The 21,044-nt window shown below is 39.7% G+C and overlaps 1 protein-coding gene across 7 annotated transcripts; it reads right to left on the reverse strand.

Moving 5' to 3' along the window:
* Positions 1–302: 302 nt before the first annotated feature.
* On the reverse strand, positions 303–21,044 carry HDAC10 (histone deacetylase 10). 7 transcript variants are annotated; one of them, XM_064445951.1, is made up of 21 exons: positions 20,832–21,042; positions 20,095–20,169; positions 18,521–18,655; positions 16,198–16,294; positions 15,439–15,536; positions 15,254–15,358; positions 14,975–15,043; positions 14,202–14,328; positions 13,676–13,741; positions 13,234–13,293; positions 12,766–12,855; positions 11,350–11,456; positions 9,656–9,723; positions 8,900–9,173; positions 8,178–8,268; positions 6,503–6,588; positions 5,978–6,031; positions 5,271–5,355; positions 4,662–4,847; positions 2,684–2,843; positions 303–1,951 (listed from the first exon to the last, which is right to left on the reverse strand). In XM_064445951.1, the coding sequence occupies exons 2-21, from the start codon at positions 20,157–20,159 to the stop codon at positions 1,926–1,928; spliced, it is 2,049 nt and encodes a 682-aa protein (XP_064302021.1). In that variant the 5' UTR covers positions 20,160–20,169; positions 20,832–21,042; the 3' UTR covers positions 303–1,925. The 7 variants fall into 7 exon arrangements, 6 of the variants coding, with proteins under 6 accessions (XP_064302021.1, XP_064302014.1, XP_064302029.1 ...); XM_064445944.1 differs by having other exon boundaries at positions 20,611–21,042; XM_064445959.1 differs by lacking the exon at positions 4,662–4,847 and having other exon boundaries at positions 20,611–21,044.

The following is a 21,044-nucleotide window of genomic DNA, read 5'->3' on the forward strand; positions in this document are numbered from 1 at the left end:
GCCCCCGCCGGGCGGAGCGCGGGCAGGGGCGGGAGGCGGCGGGCCGGCGCCCCGGGCCGGAGGGAGGGAGGGAGCGTTCCTGCCCACCGCGCCCCCCGCCACCACGGCGTGGTTTAAAGGCCGGTTTGGGCAGTCGCATCCCTGCGGTACTTGCTGCTAACGCTGGGCCTCAACTCACAAGAAATAACACGCAATTCATCGCCAGAAAGCGATAAACCGCGCTTGTGCCCGTCCCCATCTGCAGAACGCGACCGCAGCCTTCCCGCAGTATTTGCAAAGTAATTCTGCCAGCAGTACACGGGTTTTTTTGGTCTTAATTCATGTTTTAATAAATTGAATCAAGATCTTAGAAAAACACACATTGAAATACATCATTGGCATCATTCAAACACTGGCTGTAGAAATCCAGTTGAAGGAAGGCAGATAAAAGGGAACGAGTCGAGATATTTCTGAGAAAATGCTTTTTACTTGAAAATGCTGAATTGTCCACAACAACATAAGGGTTTTTTTGGGGGGAGAGAGAAGAATAAGCCAACAGATTTCCTGCTCTGAAAAGTGTTGAAGCTTAAGTTTGGTCGTTGCCCAGTTTCAAGGATTGGGTATTGTTTCCCATCCAGCAAACACTGAAAACCAGTATGAATGCAAAGGGAGTAACTGGGAAGAGTTATAAAAAGAGGACTGCAAAAACAGATTTAGTTACTTAGATCATGCAAAGCTGATCCCAGTAGCACCACCAGTAGGAATCCTGTCTAATTGTGTATAAACATGATCTGAAGTGTCTGAAATCAAAAGGTCATATTATTGAAGTCACAATCACAGGGCAGTGCTCTTGAAAATGAGCCCAAAAATCATACCCGGGATGCTGCAGAATAAGGCATGCTATGGCTGGTGCCTCGGGGTGTTTATTTAATTTTGAGCGTTCACGTGCTGTCAGCCTTAGGCCACTACTGAATCTCTGGGGCTTTGGGGTTCTCCTCTGTTATACAGACAATTTACGTTTGAAAAGAGGGCACAGTGAAGTCCCCTTTATGCTGCTTTATTCAATTATGTATTTGTAATTTTTTATGTATGCAAAATTATTTTTCTCTCATGGTGAGCTGAAGGTTTGATTTCTATTAACATTGCTGTAAATCAAATATTCAGATGGAATACGTTTTCATAACCAATCCTAACTTAATTCTATGCATTAGAAAGAGATTAAATCACCTCACATGTGTACGCACAGTTCCAGTAATAAATGCCTGGTGTAGGTCAGGAAATTCATCTCGACCATGCAGGTCTGCTGTAGATGAAATGCACGTGCTATAGCTGCTCGGCTGCTTTTCTTCCTTAACTTCTGAGACAGCAATTCAATTTGTCAATTGGAGCAAAACAATTCCAATGCCAACGCAATTGACAATTACTCATTAGAAAAACTAAAATAGCCCACATCAGGTGAATCTTTTCAATGGGATTATGAAATGAAATTTCATTAATCTGCAGGACCAGTTGTTAAATTTAAACTCCCAGAGAAATGGTGGTGACGGCAGCAATTATGTCGAATAACATTAAATTGTTTTGGCTATTATGACTGCTTATTTTAGATTCCTGTCTTCTGGACTTCTTTAACATTCATGCAGCCAAGCTACTGCACATGCAAGCCTGATTCTTCAATGTCACCAATGACGTAGGCCCCAATTTGCAGCGATGAAGTACAGGAGATGCTTTGAAGTCTTGGTCTTGAATGATTAGTGCCAATATAGAATTTGCAAGCACCCAGTTCCCTAGCTGAAAATATGGATTTTAAGTATTTTAAAAACAGGAGACAATTGTGAATGGCTGTTTATTCTGTTCAGAGATCAACCGTCCCTTTCCCTGATGGTTTAAAAGGCTACACGAACAGCGACACATTTTCTTCTGCTGTGTAAAATGATTCTGAAGTGAAGTCAATTTCTTGAAATCCCATACCTCACTGAAAAAAACACCAATAAGAAAAACAGTTATTAATGAAGCCCATACCACAATTCCCAACCCTATAAGAACATTTTTATTGGAACCAGACCACTGCTCTCGGCCATTTCTTCTGAAAGGGAGCAGGGTTTTTCTTTCAGAGAGAGATGCCCACCTTTATCATTTGTTTTTCAACAGAAAAAGCAGTTCTTCAGTAGGGAATTATTTCTAGACAAGAATGCTTGAAAACAGACACACCTGCCTAATCTGGTTCCTGTACAAATGCAGTACCCGATCCTCAGCCGTTCGGGAATGTACTTTAAGCATGACTAATCACTATTGAGTTAAGTGATTTGTGGACAAGTTAAATGTAAATAAAAATGTAACTGATTCTGCACTATATTCAGAAAACACGGTAGCAGTCAGAGCCAGTGCACATCTTATTAACTGTTCTCTAAGCACTTAATATTTGGTAGTTTAATTTCAAAATTTTGGAATAATTTTCAAGTTATTTGTATTGTACATGTATTTGAATACAATACATCAAGTATTCAAAGTTCCCAAGGGTACAGTTACATTGCTATGAAATTCAGTGCTTTCTGGCTCAAGCGGCAGAATTAAAAGCATTGAGTTTCATCCTCTTCACGTTAGATCAATGTGTTCCCACTGACTTAGAGGATCCAGCTGTATTTTATCATCTTTTCAGAAACTTGCGTACATTCATAACAACTAAAGATAAAAATAGGCAACTTACCTGAACACTGAAGCATTTTCCATTCCTGCTGAAACTGGTCTCTTAATATTTTTATTTTATTTACTTTTTCTTGAGTAGGAGGTACATAAACTCCAAAGTGAGGTGTAAAAGCACCCGCTAATGCTTTGGCTACGCTTTGCATTAAATTTATCTCTGTGTCCTATTTAAGAAGAAAAAAAAATACTCCTGGGAACCAAACTTTGTTCATTGCAGTAATGCATGTAATATTTTTAAACGAGCTTTTGTAATTAAGTTGCTAATATTAGTAGCGAGAATGAGCAACTTTCCATTTTCAGATAAAAATGTGTCAAAATAGAGAAGTTTTTTCTGAAAAAGGTAAAATAATTTTTATCTCCCATAAAACTTGGTTTTTTTTCCAATAGAGAAAGAACCTCAGTTTTCCTCTTGTGATTGAAAAAAGACAGGGCTGGGTTAAAGGTAAAAATGTTAGGAGGGAAGAGCACGGGGATTGTTTACTTCACGGATCATTTATTTTCTATCATAGAAAACAGTGACATATTTTGCTTCATCAGCAAGTGATGATTTTTGGACTCCTGACAGTCTAAATCAGTGTCATTTCCTCACAGAAATAATATTCTGAGGTGTCCATATGAGGATTATTAACATTTATTTTGAAGACTGTAACTGTATTTTATCTTTAAAAGATAGAAGTCTTTCTTCAATTATTATAAAAAGCCAAACCCATACATTAGAAAATCCCCACACGAGAGAATCCTGTTACAGAGCTACCTGCAGAGTACCAATATAAAAGTCTCAGTCATGTCTTAAAGATGTGTGTCTAACTTCCTTTTTCTCTTGAGCTTACCCTTCAGAATACCCATAATTCTATTTCATACTCTTAATTAGTGATGTGCAAATACACTATTTCTGTATATCAATGTATAAATTGTATTAGCTTAGACAATTTACGTATCAGCACTGTAAATTAAAACAAATAACATTTGAGAAGACTACAGAATAAAGTATGTAAAAATCCACTTAATTGGCAGCTTAATGAATAGTATGCCTTTAATTGGATACTTGCTGGGAAACAGATTAGAATAAAATTGCATACCTGAACCATTATTTACTGTTTCTCATTAAAGAAGAGCTAGAAGGCACAAAAGCAATCAGAAGTTTCTGTTTCACAGAACACACAGAGAAATTGTGTTACTCACAGCCACAAAATGCTGCAGAGGCCATGAGTGTAAGCTGAGTTCTTTAAGAGATTAGACAAATTCATGGCAGGTACGCCCACTGGTACTTATCACACACTGATCTGGATACAGCCTCCGACTTCCTAAATTTGGAAATACTTAATGTGGTAGTGTATGGAAAAATCAGACTAGGGAAAGATCCATATATTATCTATTTCCTTTCCCATGCTCTCTATTAGAAACACAAAGCTGGGCTAGATCAGTCCTCAGTTATGTATTATGGCAATAAAGTTCACTTAAAGGATATGTGCCATTTTGATTTATTTTCTGCATGCTGGAAGTTGTGTGTGATAAAGTACAGCATGGGGGAGAGAAGGAGAGGAAATTTAGTGTTTTATGACAAACAGGAGATTGGGCTGCTTTCAATCACTTTTGATGGAAAGAGGCCACATAATTAACAGACAAGTGTCTCTCTTCAGGAGACAACTCTGAGCTGTGAATCCCAGGTGGAAAGGGAAGTTAATCCCCAAACTGTGGCAAACTACCAGAAGATGCACTGCCTATGGACATAACCATGGGCTTGCATTCATGCGTCAGCTTCTCAATCGCGCAGGCTGCCTGCAGCTCTGTGTCTGGTCCTGTCCTCAGGCCAGACAAGCTTGGGCTGTTGGTACCCCTGAGTTATGACAGAAAAGACACTATAGATACAGCCAATACTTCCTACTGGGCAGCTTGAAGCAGTTCATACCAAGCATGCTGCTGCTTGATTTGTGTTCTGTCCTAGGCACTTTGACGTTCCACGGCTTAGCACTGCTTCTTACCTCCATCACTGCAAAAATTCGGGACTCGGCTAATCCTTGTAGTAAAGCAAAAAGCAGAGAAATTTCACTTGTTCCGAGGCTCCTGTTTGGTCCAACAGCTATTACTGTCAAGTTAGGTTGATAACTGTATGCTACAGGAAGAATGAATCCAAGTACAGCAGGAAAGAAGTCATTTCCTTCAGCATCCTTTAACAACAACGAGAAACTGTTTAGCACAAATGTAAAGCCCCAAATTCCCAGATATAAAACAAAACTGTAAGGTGAATCTCAAAAAGCTTTTGATTGACCTAGGAAACAGGATACTGATCTATTTTCATATATTAAACATGCAGATTATTCATCTCTTCCTTAGTGTCTTCACACTGCAACTCTGCCTTCTTGAAGAGGAACTACAGCAGATACTGAAAGGCACTGATGCATCTAATACACCCTAAAGATCTGTGAAGGAATAGTACCCTGGCAAGGGCAAGGAAAGGGAGTGTCTTCAAAGGTCCAAATTGCAGTGAGGGGTGCAATTCTCAGTGTCGTTATAAATAATAGACTATATTTACAAATTCATAAGTTTTAAAAGTTTTTCCTCTTACATTGTTTCCAGAAAGTGAATCTTACCTCTTTCCAGTTTAGAGAAATATAGTGTTTGGAGCTGGTCTTTCCAGACTGTTCTTTCTCACAAATATGCAGCATAAGTATTTTTCTGTAAATAAAAAACACATCTGAGTATTTAACCCACAACTTCCAATGAGGTAAAAAGATCTTTTCTTTCATCATTCTTCAAATACTAGTTCATAACACAGGAGCAAATAACTATTTGCATTAATACATGCCATAATGTAAACACCAATTAAAACTGAAATCCTCTTGAAGGTATTTTTAAAGAGAGTAGTGAAAAGACTCTGGGCAAATTAATTTTAAGAAAAAGGGGAAGTAGCAAAAGAAGTTAAAAGCAAGTAAAGAGGACTTCTAATAAGGAACACGGCATCAGCAGTATGTGCCCCCTGCAGTTATAGGGGGGTACACCCTATGTAATTAATAATTGCCTTCTATATTATTTTCTCTTTTCAATAATAATCTTAATTTCAATTAATATAGAAGGATTATACTTTAAACCTACCACTAAACTCATAAAGAGGCATTTAGAGATAGCAGTTTGTCTTCAGAGATATATTTGGGGATGCTTTGTATTTTGTCTCAAGCTAAACTTAACGAACGCCAGCTCATGACTGATTCCTTAGTGAAGATTTCATCATACATATGGACATGTATGAACATGTATAAAGCCTTGGGATTTGACTCCCTGATGTAAAGCGAAACCTCACCCATCTTCTGTGTTCGGTATAATTTGCATGTCTCCAATAAATATACAAAGCACTCTGCAGAAAACAAAGAAAAACACACATACATTTACATCTACAAGTAATTTTTTTCCAATTAGTGCAATTTGTTTGAAGAGTTTGCATGTAGATTAGATGCATAAGAAAGAATGTATATTGTTTCTGAATTTGTATAAAGCATATTTATGACAGCTCAAGGGAACGCCTTTTCTTCCACCAAATATTGGGGATTAAAAACAAAATGAAGAAAATGTCCTCAGGCCAAAGACAACTGAAGTCTGACGAAGAAAATGTAGGCCACCACAGCAGCCACCATACAAATATTTTGTTTTGGTAAGGCAAAAGGATTTTGCTGGCATATCTGAACATGGCTGTCATACATGTTGAAAATCTATGCACGTGGAGATGCTATTTGTTTTAAAATTAATGTTTCAAAGGCAATTTGCCATATTTCACACACTTTTATCTTATTTTGTCAAAGGGCCTCAAATGCAAAAGATACAAAATCACCTTTGAAATCCAAAACGAACAGAATGTCTTAGTGCAACAGCAACAGAAACAGCAGCTCTGGGTGATTCTACAATTCCATTGCATACCTACAAAACAGATTTTTCATTCAGAAGTAATTAATGCTGCTCAAGATCATGCCATTTATTTGTAACTGTATTTTTACTCATTTACATGTATCATTCAAACAAAGCTACAGCTGTATGAGAAGTATCTTAACAATCTATCATAGGGTTAAGAAAATGTTATAATTTTCTACAGAAAGGCCGTATTTGATCGTTATGCCAAGAGCTATTCTGTTACTTCAGGAGTATGGTGCTATGCTGAAAGGCAACTGTAAAAATAGCTTTTGCAGGGGAAGGTCATCTTTACTGGTTCTCTCAGTAGTCTGCAGATTGGATACATTCAGCGTGCCAGTAGGCAAACTGCACCAGAAGAATACACCCTATGAAAAGGAGCCTGTCCCTGAATTCTGACTCTTCCTTTAACCTAGGCAAGCTATTCCTTTCTGGAAAATACTGTCAGTGTTACTCAGTCAACCTTTCAGTGTTCATTTGTGTTGTGTAGCGCTTTGAATGCTACATGAAAGCTAAGCAAAGAGATAATGCATGCTCCCCTGCCTCACTCCTTCACTTTGTACTTGTCAATAGAAAAAACCTCAGCTTAGCAACTGCAACTCATGAAAAGTTCTACTTCTTTTTGCCAGTTACCATTTTTTTTTTAAATCTATTTATAGGCTCTCCTAGAGGTCTGTGCAGTCTACAATGTTAGAAATCTGTTCCCGAGATCTACATACATGACTTCCAACAGCAAGAAGATGGCTTACAAGAAAGACGCCATTCTGGCAGCTATTCTTCCTCAGAGGCCTGGTACTTTAAAAAGAGCTTTTCATTCAAAGGGAGAGACTGATTTATTATGATGTAATGATCTTTTGTTTTCTTAACTTGTTTGCAGTTTTTCTCTTTGCTTCTCCAAGTTTTTATACATAAATGGAAACGTGCACCCTCTAAGCCTGCCTTCTCTTCATTCCTGACCTTGCAAGAATCAAAATGCTGAACTGGAATTACTCTGTTCAGAGTCACAGCACAGAGTGGTGTTTTTAACAGCTCGACTAGAGAAGTACATGCGTGGAGATCAGAATTTACTCAGAGTAAATTGTTGTACAAATAATGGTAAGTGGGTGCAGCTGCACATAGCATGGCATCTTGTAATGAAGTGTAATGCAGAAGTAAACTCTGCCCTAAAGACAGAAGGCAAAACTGTGCACTGAGACAGGAAAATTTTTGACATTTCTTGCTCAGATTTCTTGCTGTTGCTCACTGGTGCTTGATACACTGCCTTCTGCTCCCCTTAACTGGAAGAGTGAATGCCTGGCTCACCTGTATGTCTTAGAGTGATGAGGAGGTTGTTACGGACTCATATGCTGTGTCTGCAGAAAAGCAGGACAATGTCTTGCCCAAAGATTATTAGAAAGATGTCTTGGGATTAACCACTACCCCTACATAGTTGTTTTCTCATCTTGCATACTCACTCTTGTAGCTAAGGACATTCTAGCTGAGATTAGTGCAGTTGTGAACTACACAACTGGATGACAACTGGATGACAGTATAGTAGAAGCAGAAATCAGAGGAATCCAACTCTCCCCCCACCCCCCAAAATCAAAGCAGTTCATTATTACCTCCTTCTTAAGTATTTTATCTAGGATGGGCAACATCCTGCCAAGAGATAGACACATTTCGTCCTCTTTCACAAGGTCTGCATAAAAGCCACTGTAAAATAAATTATGTGAAGAAAAACCAGGTTAGAGGCAATAATGCTTTTGAAAAGGATACTGACACAGTACTTCACAGTTAGTATGGACGTGGGCACTTTGTGTAGGTGCTACACATTCATTCTCAGAAATCTAGCTCTAGCAGGAAGATGACAACAGTGCTGCCTGACAGCCTTGAGCTCTATAAACCCATCTCAATTCTGCTCTGGAAAGAAAACAGAAATGTCTGACAATATTCAGGAAAGTGTTCTATCAAAATTAGACTTCCCAAGAGAAAAAATAGAGCTTCTCAAATCAGAACAATTTAGGTTTTTTTTCAGCTAAAAGTGAACACAGAGCTTTAAGGCACCTTCCTAGCAAAATCTCTTTCTAAATGAATACATTTGCACTCACTGTTTATCTCCACTGAAATAGTTTTCTCTAAAAGTATTCTTAGTAGTTCTTTAAAGGACTTCAAGGCTACAAGTGATAACCAACACCAGTCTTCATTTTCCAAAGACAGAAACTCTGGCTATAATTGAGTGTACTAAGGCCAAAAAGAAAACCACGGCAGGCAGAGCTAGATGACAGTCTCTACGGAGACCTCTCATCCTCATAATTACCCTGAAAATTAAATAGATAGGACCAACCTGACAAGAGCTTTTATTTCAGTTTTGTCCATTTCCTTCACCAAATGAAGGGGTACAGGGACCAGATTTGCTGAACCTTTAGAGTCAGTTGTCGTTGCTGTTTTGATGGGAGGCACTGGAAATAGAATATTTTTCATGTGCAGTTCCAAAAACCTTTCTACTTTGGCAATTTCATCATTGTTAGTCATCTTCGATTCTTGTTCTGTGGAGGGATTTGTATTAGCCTTCTTTAGTAGGTGTGATTTGGTGCTCAAATTTTGTAAAAATGACGTGTCTAAAGAAAAAAAATGTTTAACATGTATTAATTCCTGAGCAGTGTGTTAATATTTGGTTACGTTTGCTTACAAAACAGAATACCTCTGTATTCCTAGTATGCCTATTTATTTCCATGACCTGGCTACAATGTTTCCTGCCACAGATGTTATTTTTCACTAGATTAAAACAAATGTAGCACCACTGAAAGGTCATACATGATAATAAATCTTATACCCATATTTTTGACACCGAAAACTGCATCCTCAAACAAAGGTATCAAAGTGCTACTTTTTGGCATGATGTTTGCCAGCTTCAGAAGTTCTTTTCAGACCAGCTGAAGACATGGCTTTGAATGAAGCCTTGCAGTGCTTCATCAGTCACCTAATGAATAACGAGTAGTTCAATTATTTTAATCCACTGGTATTAATCTTAATCATTTTGAATTTCTGTATGAATCCATTTACCAATCCCATTTGCTTGAAGACAGAGGAGAGTAATTACCTTCATACATCAACCATTTCCAGTAGGGTTTATGTACTGCTCTCACATTTTGAATAGATTCAACAGCACTACAAAAGACACAGGATTAACAGTATCAGCACTAATGAAAACACAGAAAACACAAAACTTACCTCAATGAAAAAGCAAACACAAAAAAATCTAACTGAAAATTAACAAGCTCTGGTCTATTCCAAGAGTGCAGAACAGAAAGATGAAGAGAATGAGAGTCAATGGGCAGATTGCTTGGAAAGATCAGGTTCAAGAGTCAAAAAAGAAAAGGGAAGAACACATGTAGTATGTACACACGTTTACACACATTCAGTAAAATCCCAGCCCTGCTGTGGGAGGAAGCACGCCTGTCCCTGACTTCAGGAAACGCAAGACTTCACCTATCTGCCTTTGCTCTGTCAGAGATTTTATCTACAGAATGTAAAGATGTAATTATGATTCACTCAAAAGCAAGGCTGTTTGTTCAGGAACCAAGCAAATCACATTCCCTGCTACTCTTTGTGTTGAAACGTCTTTTTTATTACCACTGGTATTTGCAGCACTATAGCTGTTACGTTAGCTATCATACAAACATAATTCAGGTCATGTTAAAACCAGGACAAATTTTGTGTACTTGGAGATTATTGTGAGGTATTCAGGAGCTGGACTGATATAATGGATAAGTGTGTGATCCACTTTCTATTACCTAGGATGATAGCAACCTGGGATACGACAGTTGGTAGAGAAGAAAAAGAGATCATACAGGGGCTATGGGATGTACTGGGAGCAAAATAACCAGCTTTGTTCCATCACAGATTACCGTACCCAACTCTGTCCACAGCCTGTTTATATCTATGCTGCCTCCCTGACTGACCTGAGCTCCGAGTTTTAACTATCAGCCAACTGGTAGGTGCTGCCTTCTACCCATCAAAATGCAAGAACATTACTGCTGAAAAAAGCACGGGACAACTACTGAGGTGGGAGCAAGACTGAGGACAGGAGATGGAGATGTGGAGGAGATGGTAACAGACAGGTAGAAAGAAAGACATTGTTTAGATGTAGGACTGATTCGGGCCCAAGGTTCAGAGTGCTTTACTAGGTCAGATTCACCACTGTGCAGACACAATCCTGCTGTCTCCAAAAAGAAGTCAGACCCAAAGTTTCATTATCTCAGTACAGCTCCACACAGCAGAGTGCTTTTGCACCCTAGGCCTCGATGCTCCAAATTCCAGAAACACAGGGAGTCATCAAGACTGGCTCTGCACAGCATCAGCTTTATCTGATGAGAGAAAGGTTAGCTCCAGCTATTGCTGTAGTACAGCAGCTGAAGTGGCTCCAAGAACTAATCCTCACAATTACATACTTTCCCAAATACTGGCTGTTATTAACTGGGATTGCCTTGATTACAGCAGGATTGTCTCAGCATTGAGTGAGATAGATCTCTGCAGGATAGCAAGGCCCAAGGATAAATAGCATAAAATTCTACACCATTAAGAAGTTCTTGCAACTTGAAATCATTTCAGAAACAGAAGTACACAAAACTGTACCTTGGATTACTTTTTTGGAAAGGAAGTTATCCAAAGCAGAAAATAATATATTACAAAGCATTAGATTAAAACCTTGCTTCAGCAAAACGTTCAAAGCACGCATGTCTTTAGTCTCTTTGATAAATACATGGGTTGTTCTAAAATTCTTCATATGCTTACCTTAGGCAAGGTGCCATTTCTCCAGTTATTTGAGGTACAGGATCTCCAAGCAAAGTTTTTACAGTCATGCAGACTGATTCAGACAATGACTTTAAGTGGTATCCACCCTAGAAAAGTAATTTTGTGTCACCTAAGGAACAAGTACTTGTAACATCTATCTGAATATCATCATCAAAAATAAATTAAACTTCTGAAATATATCTGAATTTACAGAAACAGAAGATGATATGCAAGTACATCTGAGTCAGTGATTTTCAATATGAAAACACTAAGTTAGAGGCTACTTGCTGAACTTCACTGGCATCCCATGATTCAACTCACTTGATCATGGCTTGATTCATTCTGCAAATCAGTCATGACTTTGCCATGAAAACCCTGGAAACATACACCTTCTCTATTCCTACCCATGATAAGCCACCTTCAACAATTCTTGTGGAAGATTCCTTGGAAGGCAAATACTATTGCCGGCCCCGGAAATGGCTGTACAAAGGAAATCTCCCACAGCCTGACACTTGTAAGATATGGTTGTCCTAATGGTTTGGCATAATTTAGAGAACAACAACTGAAGACAGATTTAAGACTGCTGGATTGCAGATGATAGGCTGCTTCCTGCGTACCACCCGTGGAGCAGTCACATCATCTGTATTAGGGGGATGCTTGTTTGCACTTCAGCTAGTAAACAGAAATATCTACAATAACCTGCTGGAGAGAAGAATGATAGAAGAAAGGTCATGCAAAACAGATGTCAAGTGAATCAATTCATAAACAGTTCACTCTTGGAGACCTTGTTGGCAGTATTTCCACACACTTATTTACCCAAAAAGCCACCATTTTATTAACATGCAACAGAAATAGGGAGTTGAAACCTAGATTTCAAAAGGAGAAAACATTTTTAATTTTTTTTTAAAAAAAGAGGTCTTAAAAAAAGAGCTTGCATAGAGGCTTTTAATCAAAAAAGATGGAATTTAGTAAGGACTCCATTACTAGGTAAGAGTATATTTAGGTTAAAGGTTTTTTTAAACTCTCCTAGAGTAAGACATATTTGCAAAAACATTGGTAACGCAGCTTATTCACTAAATAAATTTTAATGAGTTGGGGACTGTCCAGAGCAGCAATCTAGTCATGTTCACAAGAACTGAACGTATCTGCGGAGGATATGTTTTTTTGAACAATGAGCATATGCTCCTCTGTTTCAAAATTTTAAGTTAAAAAAAATCAGTTTTGAAGACATGCATTTCTTTTAATGTCTAAGAGCATTGCCAAATCTTAGCCATCTTTGCATTCCTGATTCTCAAAAGAAGGATAAAAAAGAATGAATTATTTTGTTAGGAAGTTTCGCGTCCTAGCTTCTCGCCTGCCCTAAATGGCTCTAGTACAAAGACCCTTCCCGCAGAAGTACATTTCCAAAGTCTTTACCTCGAGGATGACACATAGCTTTCCGTTAGCTAACTGCATCAGGAAATGGGTAAGGTGGGCAAAAACCTCAGGAGTGGCATTCATCTGACCCTAAACCAAAGAACAAATTTTAAGAGATAAAACCCTGAATCAAAAACATTAGTTAAAAAAAACCCCATACAATCTGAAATACATGAGTCTGAGTTGGAACACTGGAACACTTACCTCTCATTGTATCTAACAAAACTGAACCAACTGCTTTAAAGGAAGGTGCAAAAAACAACACAGTAATTATGCCTATGGGATAATTTGTCTTTACATTCTTTGTTGTAGTATTTAAAGAGCTGGGGTCAGCTGAAAGACTCAAACACGTATTTTTAACTTGGTCAAAGTGAATGTCACCTAGCAATCACAGGACATTTAAGAGGTAGGAATATTTTGCAAACATATTCATGACTGACTACATAAAGACCACAACAAGTTACTTACTTCGGGGTCTCCAATTCCAGAATCGTATCCAGAGGAGACAAGAACCAGTTCAGGATCAAACTGTTATAAAACAGAGAGAGTTGTAGCACATTCTTATGTCTTATTTTCATATTTATACTGGATTTCAACTGTATCATGTTCAGCTGTTTTTTCTGCTAGGATATGAACACAAATAAAGCTCTCCTTGAATAAAAACTAAGATTACCCTTTTATACTATTCTTATTCCTTCTAGAGAAGTTGCAGGTCAGTATATCAAATATTTAAAAGCTAACATTCCATAAATACTATTCGGTTGATCAGGTCATTATTCATACCAGCAGAAATAATGTGCTACTGGCAATTACTGCATTTCTACAAAACATTCAATTGTACCTGCTTAAGAAGTGCTTAGGAATTAGCATTTGGTTTTGCTTTCAAATAGCAGAGCAGTAAAAAACTTACCTCAAAAGCCATTGGAAGCAACACATGGAAAAATGCAGCAAGATAATCTGAATTTCCCATCCCAATCTGAAAAATACAAGTATAGGTCATATTTTCCTGTTGGAATAACAAGTTTTCTAAGGTCCTTCATGACTTTAGGGAAAGATAGTACCAAAAATTAAAGGTAAGGGAACTTTATGAGGTCAAGTAAAACAAAATCCATTTAAGTCAAGTGCATAAATATCCCCCATTGCTCTCTGCTGAACAAGGATGGATGTAGTCATCTTCTGAAACACTTTCTGGTTTGATGCCTAGGCAAGATATCAAAGAAAAAAACAATATGTGCATGTTTCTCTCGTTTTTTTTTTAAAACATTATCATATTCTGAGCCATATTTCTCAGCAGACGTTCCACTGACAGGAAGGAGGTACACTGTGTTAAGACATCTGCCAAGCAAGTGAAGCGGTGCACTTCTCAGAAAGCGTTACATAAAGCATGAGATAGAAAGCTATTGCATTTGCTTTGTTGTGCTGTAAACAACATTTACCTTATTCCAAGGCAAATTTATGTTAAAACCTTTTCCTTTTCCCAGACCCACAGCATCATAATCAGATTCTTTGAGTGATGGCCAGAATTCCTGATGTTCATACCGATGCCAGGAAAAATACAAAACACTGAAAGATACACAAAACAAATCCACCTTGATGAAAAGATTCTGAAACTGACTTTATATCCTGAACCTGGTGGCTGTATTGACTGAAAGCATGAAAATAGAATCCTCCTTTCCCCTTAATTCTCTAAATGGACTTGGACTGTAAAATTTTCTACAGTAGGTCCTATGCTGAAATTAACCTAGGACAACTGCTAAAAATTTATTGCATGCATGCAATCCCTTTACATCAAAGACAAGGCATTTTCAGAAAAGCAGACTTGTTTCTAGAACCTATTTCTGTGGCTCTTCAGAAAACAAGACGTTTTATCCAACTACTACTTGAATACTTGAACTGAGATTCCTGAATAGAGACAAAAGAGACATTACCTGAATAGAGAGAATAGAGACATTACCTGAACACTGTGTACAGGTAGTCATATTGCTCACTTGGTTTGTTATTCTTTACAGTAGAATAGATTTACATATTTATTTTTGTTAGAATTTTCCCCCTATGTGATAACAAGTAAAAACAACAGAGTGACTAAAATAGTGAGGAGAATGTTTCATGTTTTGTAAGAATCTAGTTTTAGAAAGTTGAGATCTTATTTATTAGAGGAAAGCAATATTTCACAACCAGCTAACATAAAAAACCAAAATATCCTTCAAACCTTGGATCCTCTTCAAATATGTATTGAGTTCCTTGCCCATGGTGCACATCCCAGTCGACAATTAGGATTCTGCACAGATCAGTAAAAGAAAATATTCAGCAAAAGAACCACAGCATCTTGATCTAAATAAGGTACAGATGAATGATGTTTTTCTGTCCCAAGTGTTACAGGACACCCAGAAAGCTCTAGACATTAATCTAAAACAGTACAATGCCCAACAGTTACCTAAATGACGTACTTGCACATGATAAGCTTCTCTAGGGTCAACCATGCACTTACCTCTGTAGACCGTATTTCAGTTTTGCATATTCTGCTGCAATAGCAACGTTGTTGAATAAACAGAACCCATTAGCTGCATTTCTCTGACTGTGGTGACCTGGAGGTCTAAACCAAAGTTTTACATGGTTACTCACAACACAGGAAATTTGCGGGAGAAGTGAAGATTTTCTTGCGTATTTTCTTACCTTACCAATGCCATTCCATTGCACACTTTTCCTGACATCACAGCATCCACCAGCTGCAAAGTTGCTCCTACTGCTAGTCTGGCACAGCGATAAGTGTTCTGAAAAAGAGAATCTCTTAGATGTCTTCCATCACTCACCAGCTTGCTTTAAACTAATCACACATGATGTGCTTTTGCACCCCAACAGCAAATTGTCTTGACGTATGTCTACCCTACCAAGGTTGTATGCAGATAGTTGAAAGCAGAATTTTACAACACAAGTTCCAATGTGCTTCCTACTAGGTTTACCTGGGATCACCATATCCTTTATAAGGATGTTCTCTCTGGAGCAGTTAAGAAACACGAGGTGGAATAACACAGCATCTTGAAAATAAGGAACGAAACCTTACGGAAACAAAACACCAAAGACTTCACCTCCATTACCTGGCCCAACATTTAAGAGTGACTGTTACCAAATTGTGATTTGCAGGTCACTAATGGTCTACAGCGACATTAAGTGACAAAAATAGAGCTAAAATTTTACTAGTATGCTATACTGGCATGATGCAGTTACAGAATAGAAGACAGGACACAACCAATTTAAACTACAGCATTATACTAAACTTGAAACAGATAACAATAACATCATAAATAAATGTAATCTACTTAAATAGCAAAAAATGGATTGCTAATTTTCCCCTACCTAGAAAAATGCCACTCAGATGCAAAACTGCAAATACTTATAACTCTACCAATAGAGGAAGCAGTTTAACTTACACACCGGATGAAAGAAAAAAGCATCATAATTTCCAGAGACTCTTCTCAGTTCCTCTTCATTCATTGTCTGGGTGCTTTTTGCCACTTCCAAGTGTTCTGAACTGCAGAGGAGAGAGATATTAATACAACGCTTAACTGAGCAAATAGACCTAGGGTTTTTTAAATGCAAAATGTAATTAAAAGTAACAGAATATATGTTAAAAGGGGCTTTCTGTGAAACTTCACAAGTCCAACAGGTACTCTGGAATGCTAGTTACAGGATATAGTGAAAAAATTAAGGACTGCTATGAAAGCAAGGGTTCTTGGACATCATTAAGAGTATGACATTCTTCTTCTCCTTTTTCCAGTGGCAAGAGCGATTAGTCTTGCTTTCAAAAAAAGGCTCTTAGTTCATCATGCAACAATCTATTTTACAGTCCACGCTACATATAGATACCATCTCAACAAGAACTAAATTAGGATTCTGACAGTCATCAGAGAGTGAATTAGAACTCTGAGAATGTGTCTAGTGCTCCCTTGTTCTACAGAAAACAAGAGTTTGAATCCCTTATCAGGTGTACTAACTCCCTCTTTTCACTGGTTCAAGAGTGCAATAAGTACTAAGGCACTAGAATTAACGTTCCGCCAAATCTCTGTCACCGCTCTCCTGCCCTTGTGTAGTGAGCTGCAAAGGGAGGCTTGTAGCATCTACTCTCCCACCTGTGCCCTAATCCAGGACACAATGACCATATACATTCTTCTAGGTGGACAGTGCCAAAGCAACCAGAATTTCACAACAAAATGAGAAGCACTAGTGCTGCCTCATGGAAATCAAGCTATACAGTGGTTTCAAAATGCAGGCATTAACAGGAATAAAACCATAAGAACCTTAAACTAGTTGTTATACAGTCATTAAGATCACCAGCAGCCTTATAACTAATTGGGAACACATACAAAGCATTTTTATAGGAGTCATGTATTTGTTTCAAGCTAAAAGTGTTTTAGAAAGGAAATAGCTCTATTATCTCTAGCTTTCCTATGGAAACCAAGACAAGACTTAGTGAAGGCATTTGTCCCTAAGCCATCTAGCAGGGGGAACTCAATTGGCAACAGTGATCAAGTCTCTTCGGTACCCAATCAGCAATGTATTTACTATGAAAATAAATTATATTGGTGCACAGCACCAATGCATTCCAACAAACAAATATGTTCTGAGGAAAAATACTGTTCTGGAATCTGAAAATTTAAGCATGACTTGGGATCAAGCTATGGTCCTCGTCACAGGTGTCAGGGCCCTGAGTACACCCCTTTCCTCCTGAGGTTTGGCTGCTGGGTTCAGACCAGCTTAGAGATAGTACAGCTGGTCACCTTGTAAGAAGGAGCTAGAAGGACCCTCAGCAGAGGTTCCCTGCAATCAGCTCTGCTAAAAATTCTAGCAGAGGCTCCCTTCCTTCTCTTGGCACCTGCTTTCAGGATAAGACTCTCACCCTTGGCTATGCTGCAACTGTGTTGTGTAGCCATGTCTGTGTCTGGCCACAAACCCCACAGATCTGGACCCAGACCCTGACCTGTGGGTTGACCCTCCAGCTTGGCCTCAGACCTGCCATGTCACTGTGGCCTCATTGGGCAAGCTCTGGTTACCATCGCTGGACATGTGCTGCTCGCCTCGCTTGGCTGTTGTGGGATTGTGCCCCTGCCCATGAAGCCACTGCCACTGGCTGCTCTGTCATCATGCTCTGCTCCTGACTGCCCTTGCCCTTCAGCAAAGGCTGCCCTTGCCACACCCTGACAAGGGCACGTGAGCACACAAGCAACACAGAGAATCATCTGCAGTTGGTTGCAGAATCGTCACACTGAGGTGACAAATGTCAGAGCAGACTTCATTGCCATGACTTCAGTACGGCAGGCTGCTGTTCCTCTGAACTCCCCCCCTGAGAATTAGCTGCAAAGTTTTTCTCTTTGGTTCACTCTATCTCAAAGATGCTTAGGAGAAAGAGGAGGTTATTATGTTTCTAAAGGAATATCCATTTTCCTATACCTTTTAAAGTCTTGTCCCAATTTTTATTAGAAGTTTACTTTTAATCCTGTCTATAAATCAGCATTCATTTCTTAAGAACCCAAAGAGTGACAATGGAGTTTTAGTGCAATAGCAGATTCATACTTCAGCACCTACACATTACTCAACATTATCTGTCTAACTTGAAGTGTGACACATTTTTCGCTGAAACTACTAGAAGTCATTGTGTTTTGGAGCAGAGCTTTTCAAATGGAGCAAAATATGACCTGGAGGTATGACATCTGTTATTTCAATGAATTAATTTGAATGGTGAAAAAAGTAAATTTCAGACCTGTGAACCAACAAGATCTCCTCCTCACTTCCTTCTCGGGCAGGCACAAGGACACATCTTTCCACAAGATGGTAAGATTTAAGCTGCTCATAGGATGATGACAGTCTTTCTGGCACTTCAATAGCACAATCAGGACTAAAAAAAAGCCACAATCATATTACTGTAACACCATACCAGCACAGCTAACAAAAACACTTCATAATGGCTAGCTTTTAACTTCCCATTGTAAGAAGATTCATTACCCTCCCCTAGAAAGACATGTGAGAGCAACAGAAAATAAAATCTTTAAATACTTTTTATTTTGGAATTGACCCCAAAATTGGTTCTAAAATATGTAAGCAGAAAAATATACATATGGTTCTTAAATAAAAAAGAAACACAATAGCATATTTTTTTGTTAACTACAGGCAGAGGAACACTGAGATGCAAAGCTGTGGATTACAGCGAAGGTGAACAGAGGAGAAGTGGGCTTGGGAGAGAAGACAAACGTAGACTGTGACTCTGAGCACTGCAAAGGTACTGGTCTAATTTATGTAAATGTAAGCAAGTGGCATATCACAGAATCACAGAATCGTAGGGGTTGGAAGGGACCTCTGGACATCATCTCATCCAACCCCCCTGCTTCAGCAGGCACACCCAGAGCAGGGGGCACAGGAACGTGTCCAGGTGGGTTTTGAATGTCTCCAGGGAAGGAGACCCCGCAGCCTCCCTGGGCAGCCTCTTCCACTGCTCTGGCACCCTCACAGGAAAGAAGCTTTTCCTCATATTGAGGTGGAACTTCCTGTGTTCCAACTTGTGCCCATTGCCCCTTGGCCTGTTGTTAGCCAACACTGAAAAGAGTCCAGTCCCATCATCCTGACACCCGCCCTTCAGATATTTATAGGTATTGATGTGATCCCCCCTCAGTCTTCTCTTCTCCAGGCTGAACAAACCCAGGTCTCTCAGCCTTTCCTCATAAGGGAAAGGGCTCCAGCCCCCTGATCATCTTGGTAGCTCTCTGCTGGACTTGCTCAAGCAGTTCCCTGTCCTTCTTAAACTGGGGGGCCCGAAACTGGACACAGTACTCCAAATGTGGTCTCACGAGGGCAGAGTAGAGGGGCAGGATAACCTCTCTCAATCTGCTGGCCACACCAATTAGGAGTTACAATTATAAATTAGAAATATACCAATTTCTAATTTAACTTGACAGGTTTCAGCTGAGTAAGAAAAAATCTACGTATTTTTTCCAAGATGAATGATACTTTAGCTTTATAAACAATGTAATTAGCTTAAAATACTTTATTTAGGGGGGCTATGCAGATGCCTAAAGCTAACACTTCTTGTTAAGGCCTACCAGGCTAGAGGCCTACAGCTTCTCAAATCCAGTTTCAGATTATCATTACAGCATCTAGATACAAAAGGGGAATAAAATAAACATTTTTCTCTGAAAGGGAAGACTTTCTATTTACCAGGAAAATGACAGGGTATCTCTCACTAGGTATTCCAGGTTACATTTACCAAAAATGCATTTACTTGGTACTTCTCTCAGAAGTCCTAACAAGAATCTCTTCATAAAAAGGACAGCAGTAACTTACTCGCTCCAAAGTAGTCTATGAGTGGTCATCTCCTCATCGTAAATCAGTGCTGTTCCTGACGCCATTGCTACAGACCTAACAAAACATAAATCCCAAGACACATATTTCAGGCAAGAAGCAAACATATATTAAAACCAACTTAATACTATGTTAGACAGTGAGAATGTACATACACAGCGGATCTGTTTGCATGATGATTTTGCACTTCAAGTTTTGTACTTACAGAATGAAATCAAAGAAAATCACTTAGGAGGAGCCCTGACAAGATGGAGGAGCAAGGCAGCAGAGCAAAGCTTATAGCACAGACCTTGAAACTGGACGCACTCGGGTAGGATTCACGATTGCCTGCATTTTCAACACCTGGGCACAGGTATTTCTGGCGCAGGTGAAGGGGTTGTGCCACCTCTCCCAGCCTCCCTAGCCCGGCTCGGGGCCTTACAAGGGCTGCCAAGGACCTCAGCACAGGCCTGCACAGGCCGCCTCCTCCCCCTCCCACTGCCACAGACGGATACTCACCTGCCACGGCTGATGCGGAACGAAACAGCTGCTTGCGAAAACTGAAGTTATAAAGCCACAAAGTATGAAAAACAGGATTATATACACGGTGGACAGAACAATTACAGGAAACTGTTGTGTTTAAGACTTCATCGCTCTTTCAAAAAGCCCCAGGAGAGACAGAAAAACCGGTGGGAAGACACGGAGACCAGACCGCGCAGCCGGCCGCCGGGCCACCTCACCTCAGATGGGGCCGCCCGGGCCCCGGAGCCGGCTGACGACGGCGTCCCGAGCCCCGGAGCGCGCCGCGGGCAGGCCCCGGCTGCCGGTGGCGGCGAGGGCGGGAGGCCGGCGCGCCTCAGCCACAGGGCGGCCTGCCTCAGCGCCTCGGCCCCGCCGCCGGGATGGCCTCGGCCCCTCCTCCCGCGGCGGCGGCTCCGGTAGTGGCGAGCGGA

Source organism: Phalacrocorax carbo, chromosome 1 (assembly GCF_963921805.1).
Source record: "Phalacrocorax carbo chromosome 1, bPhaCar2.1, whole genome shotgun sequence".
NCBI lineage: Eukaryota > Metazoa > Chordata > Aves > Suliformes > Phalacrocoracidae > Phalacrocorax > Phalacrocorax carbo.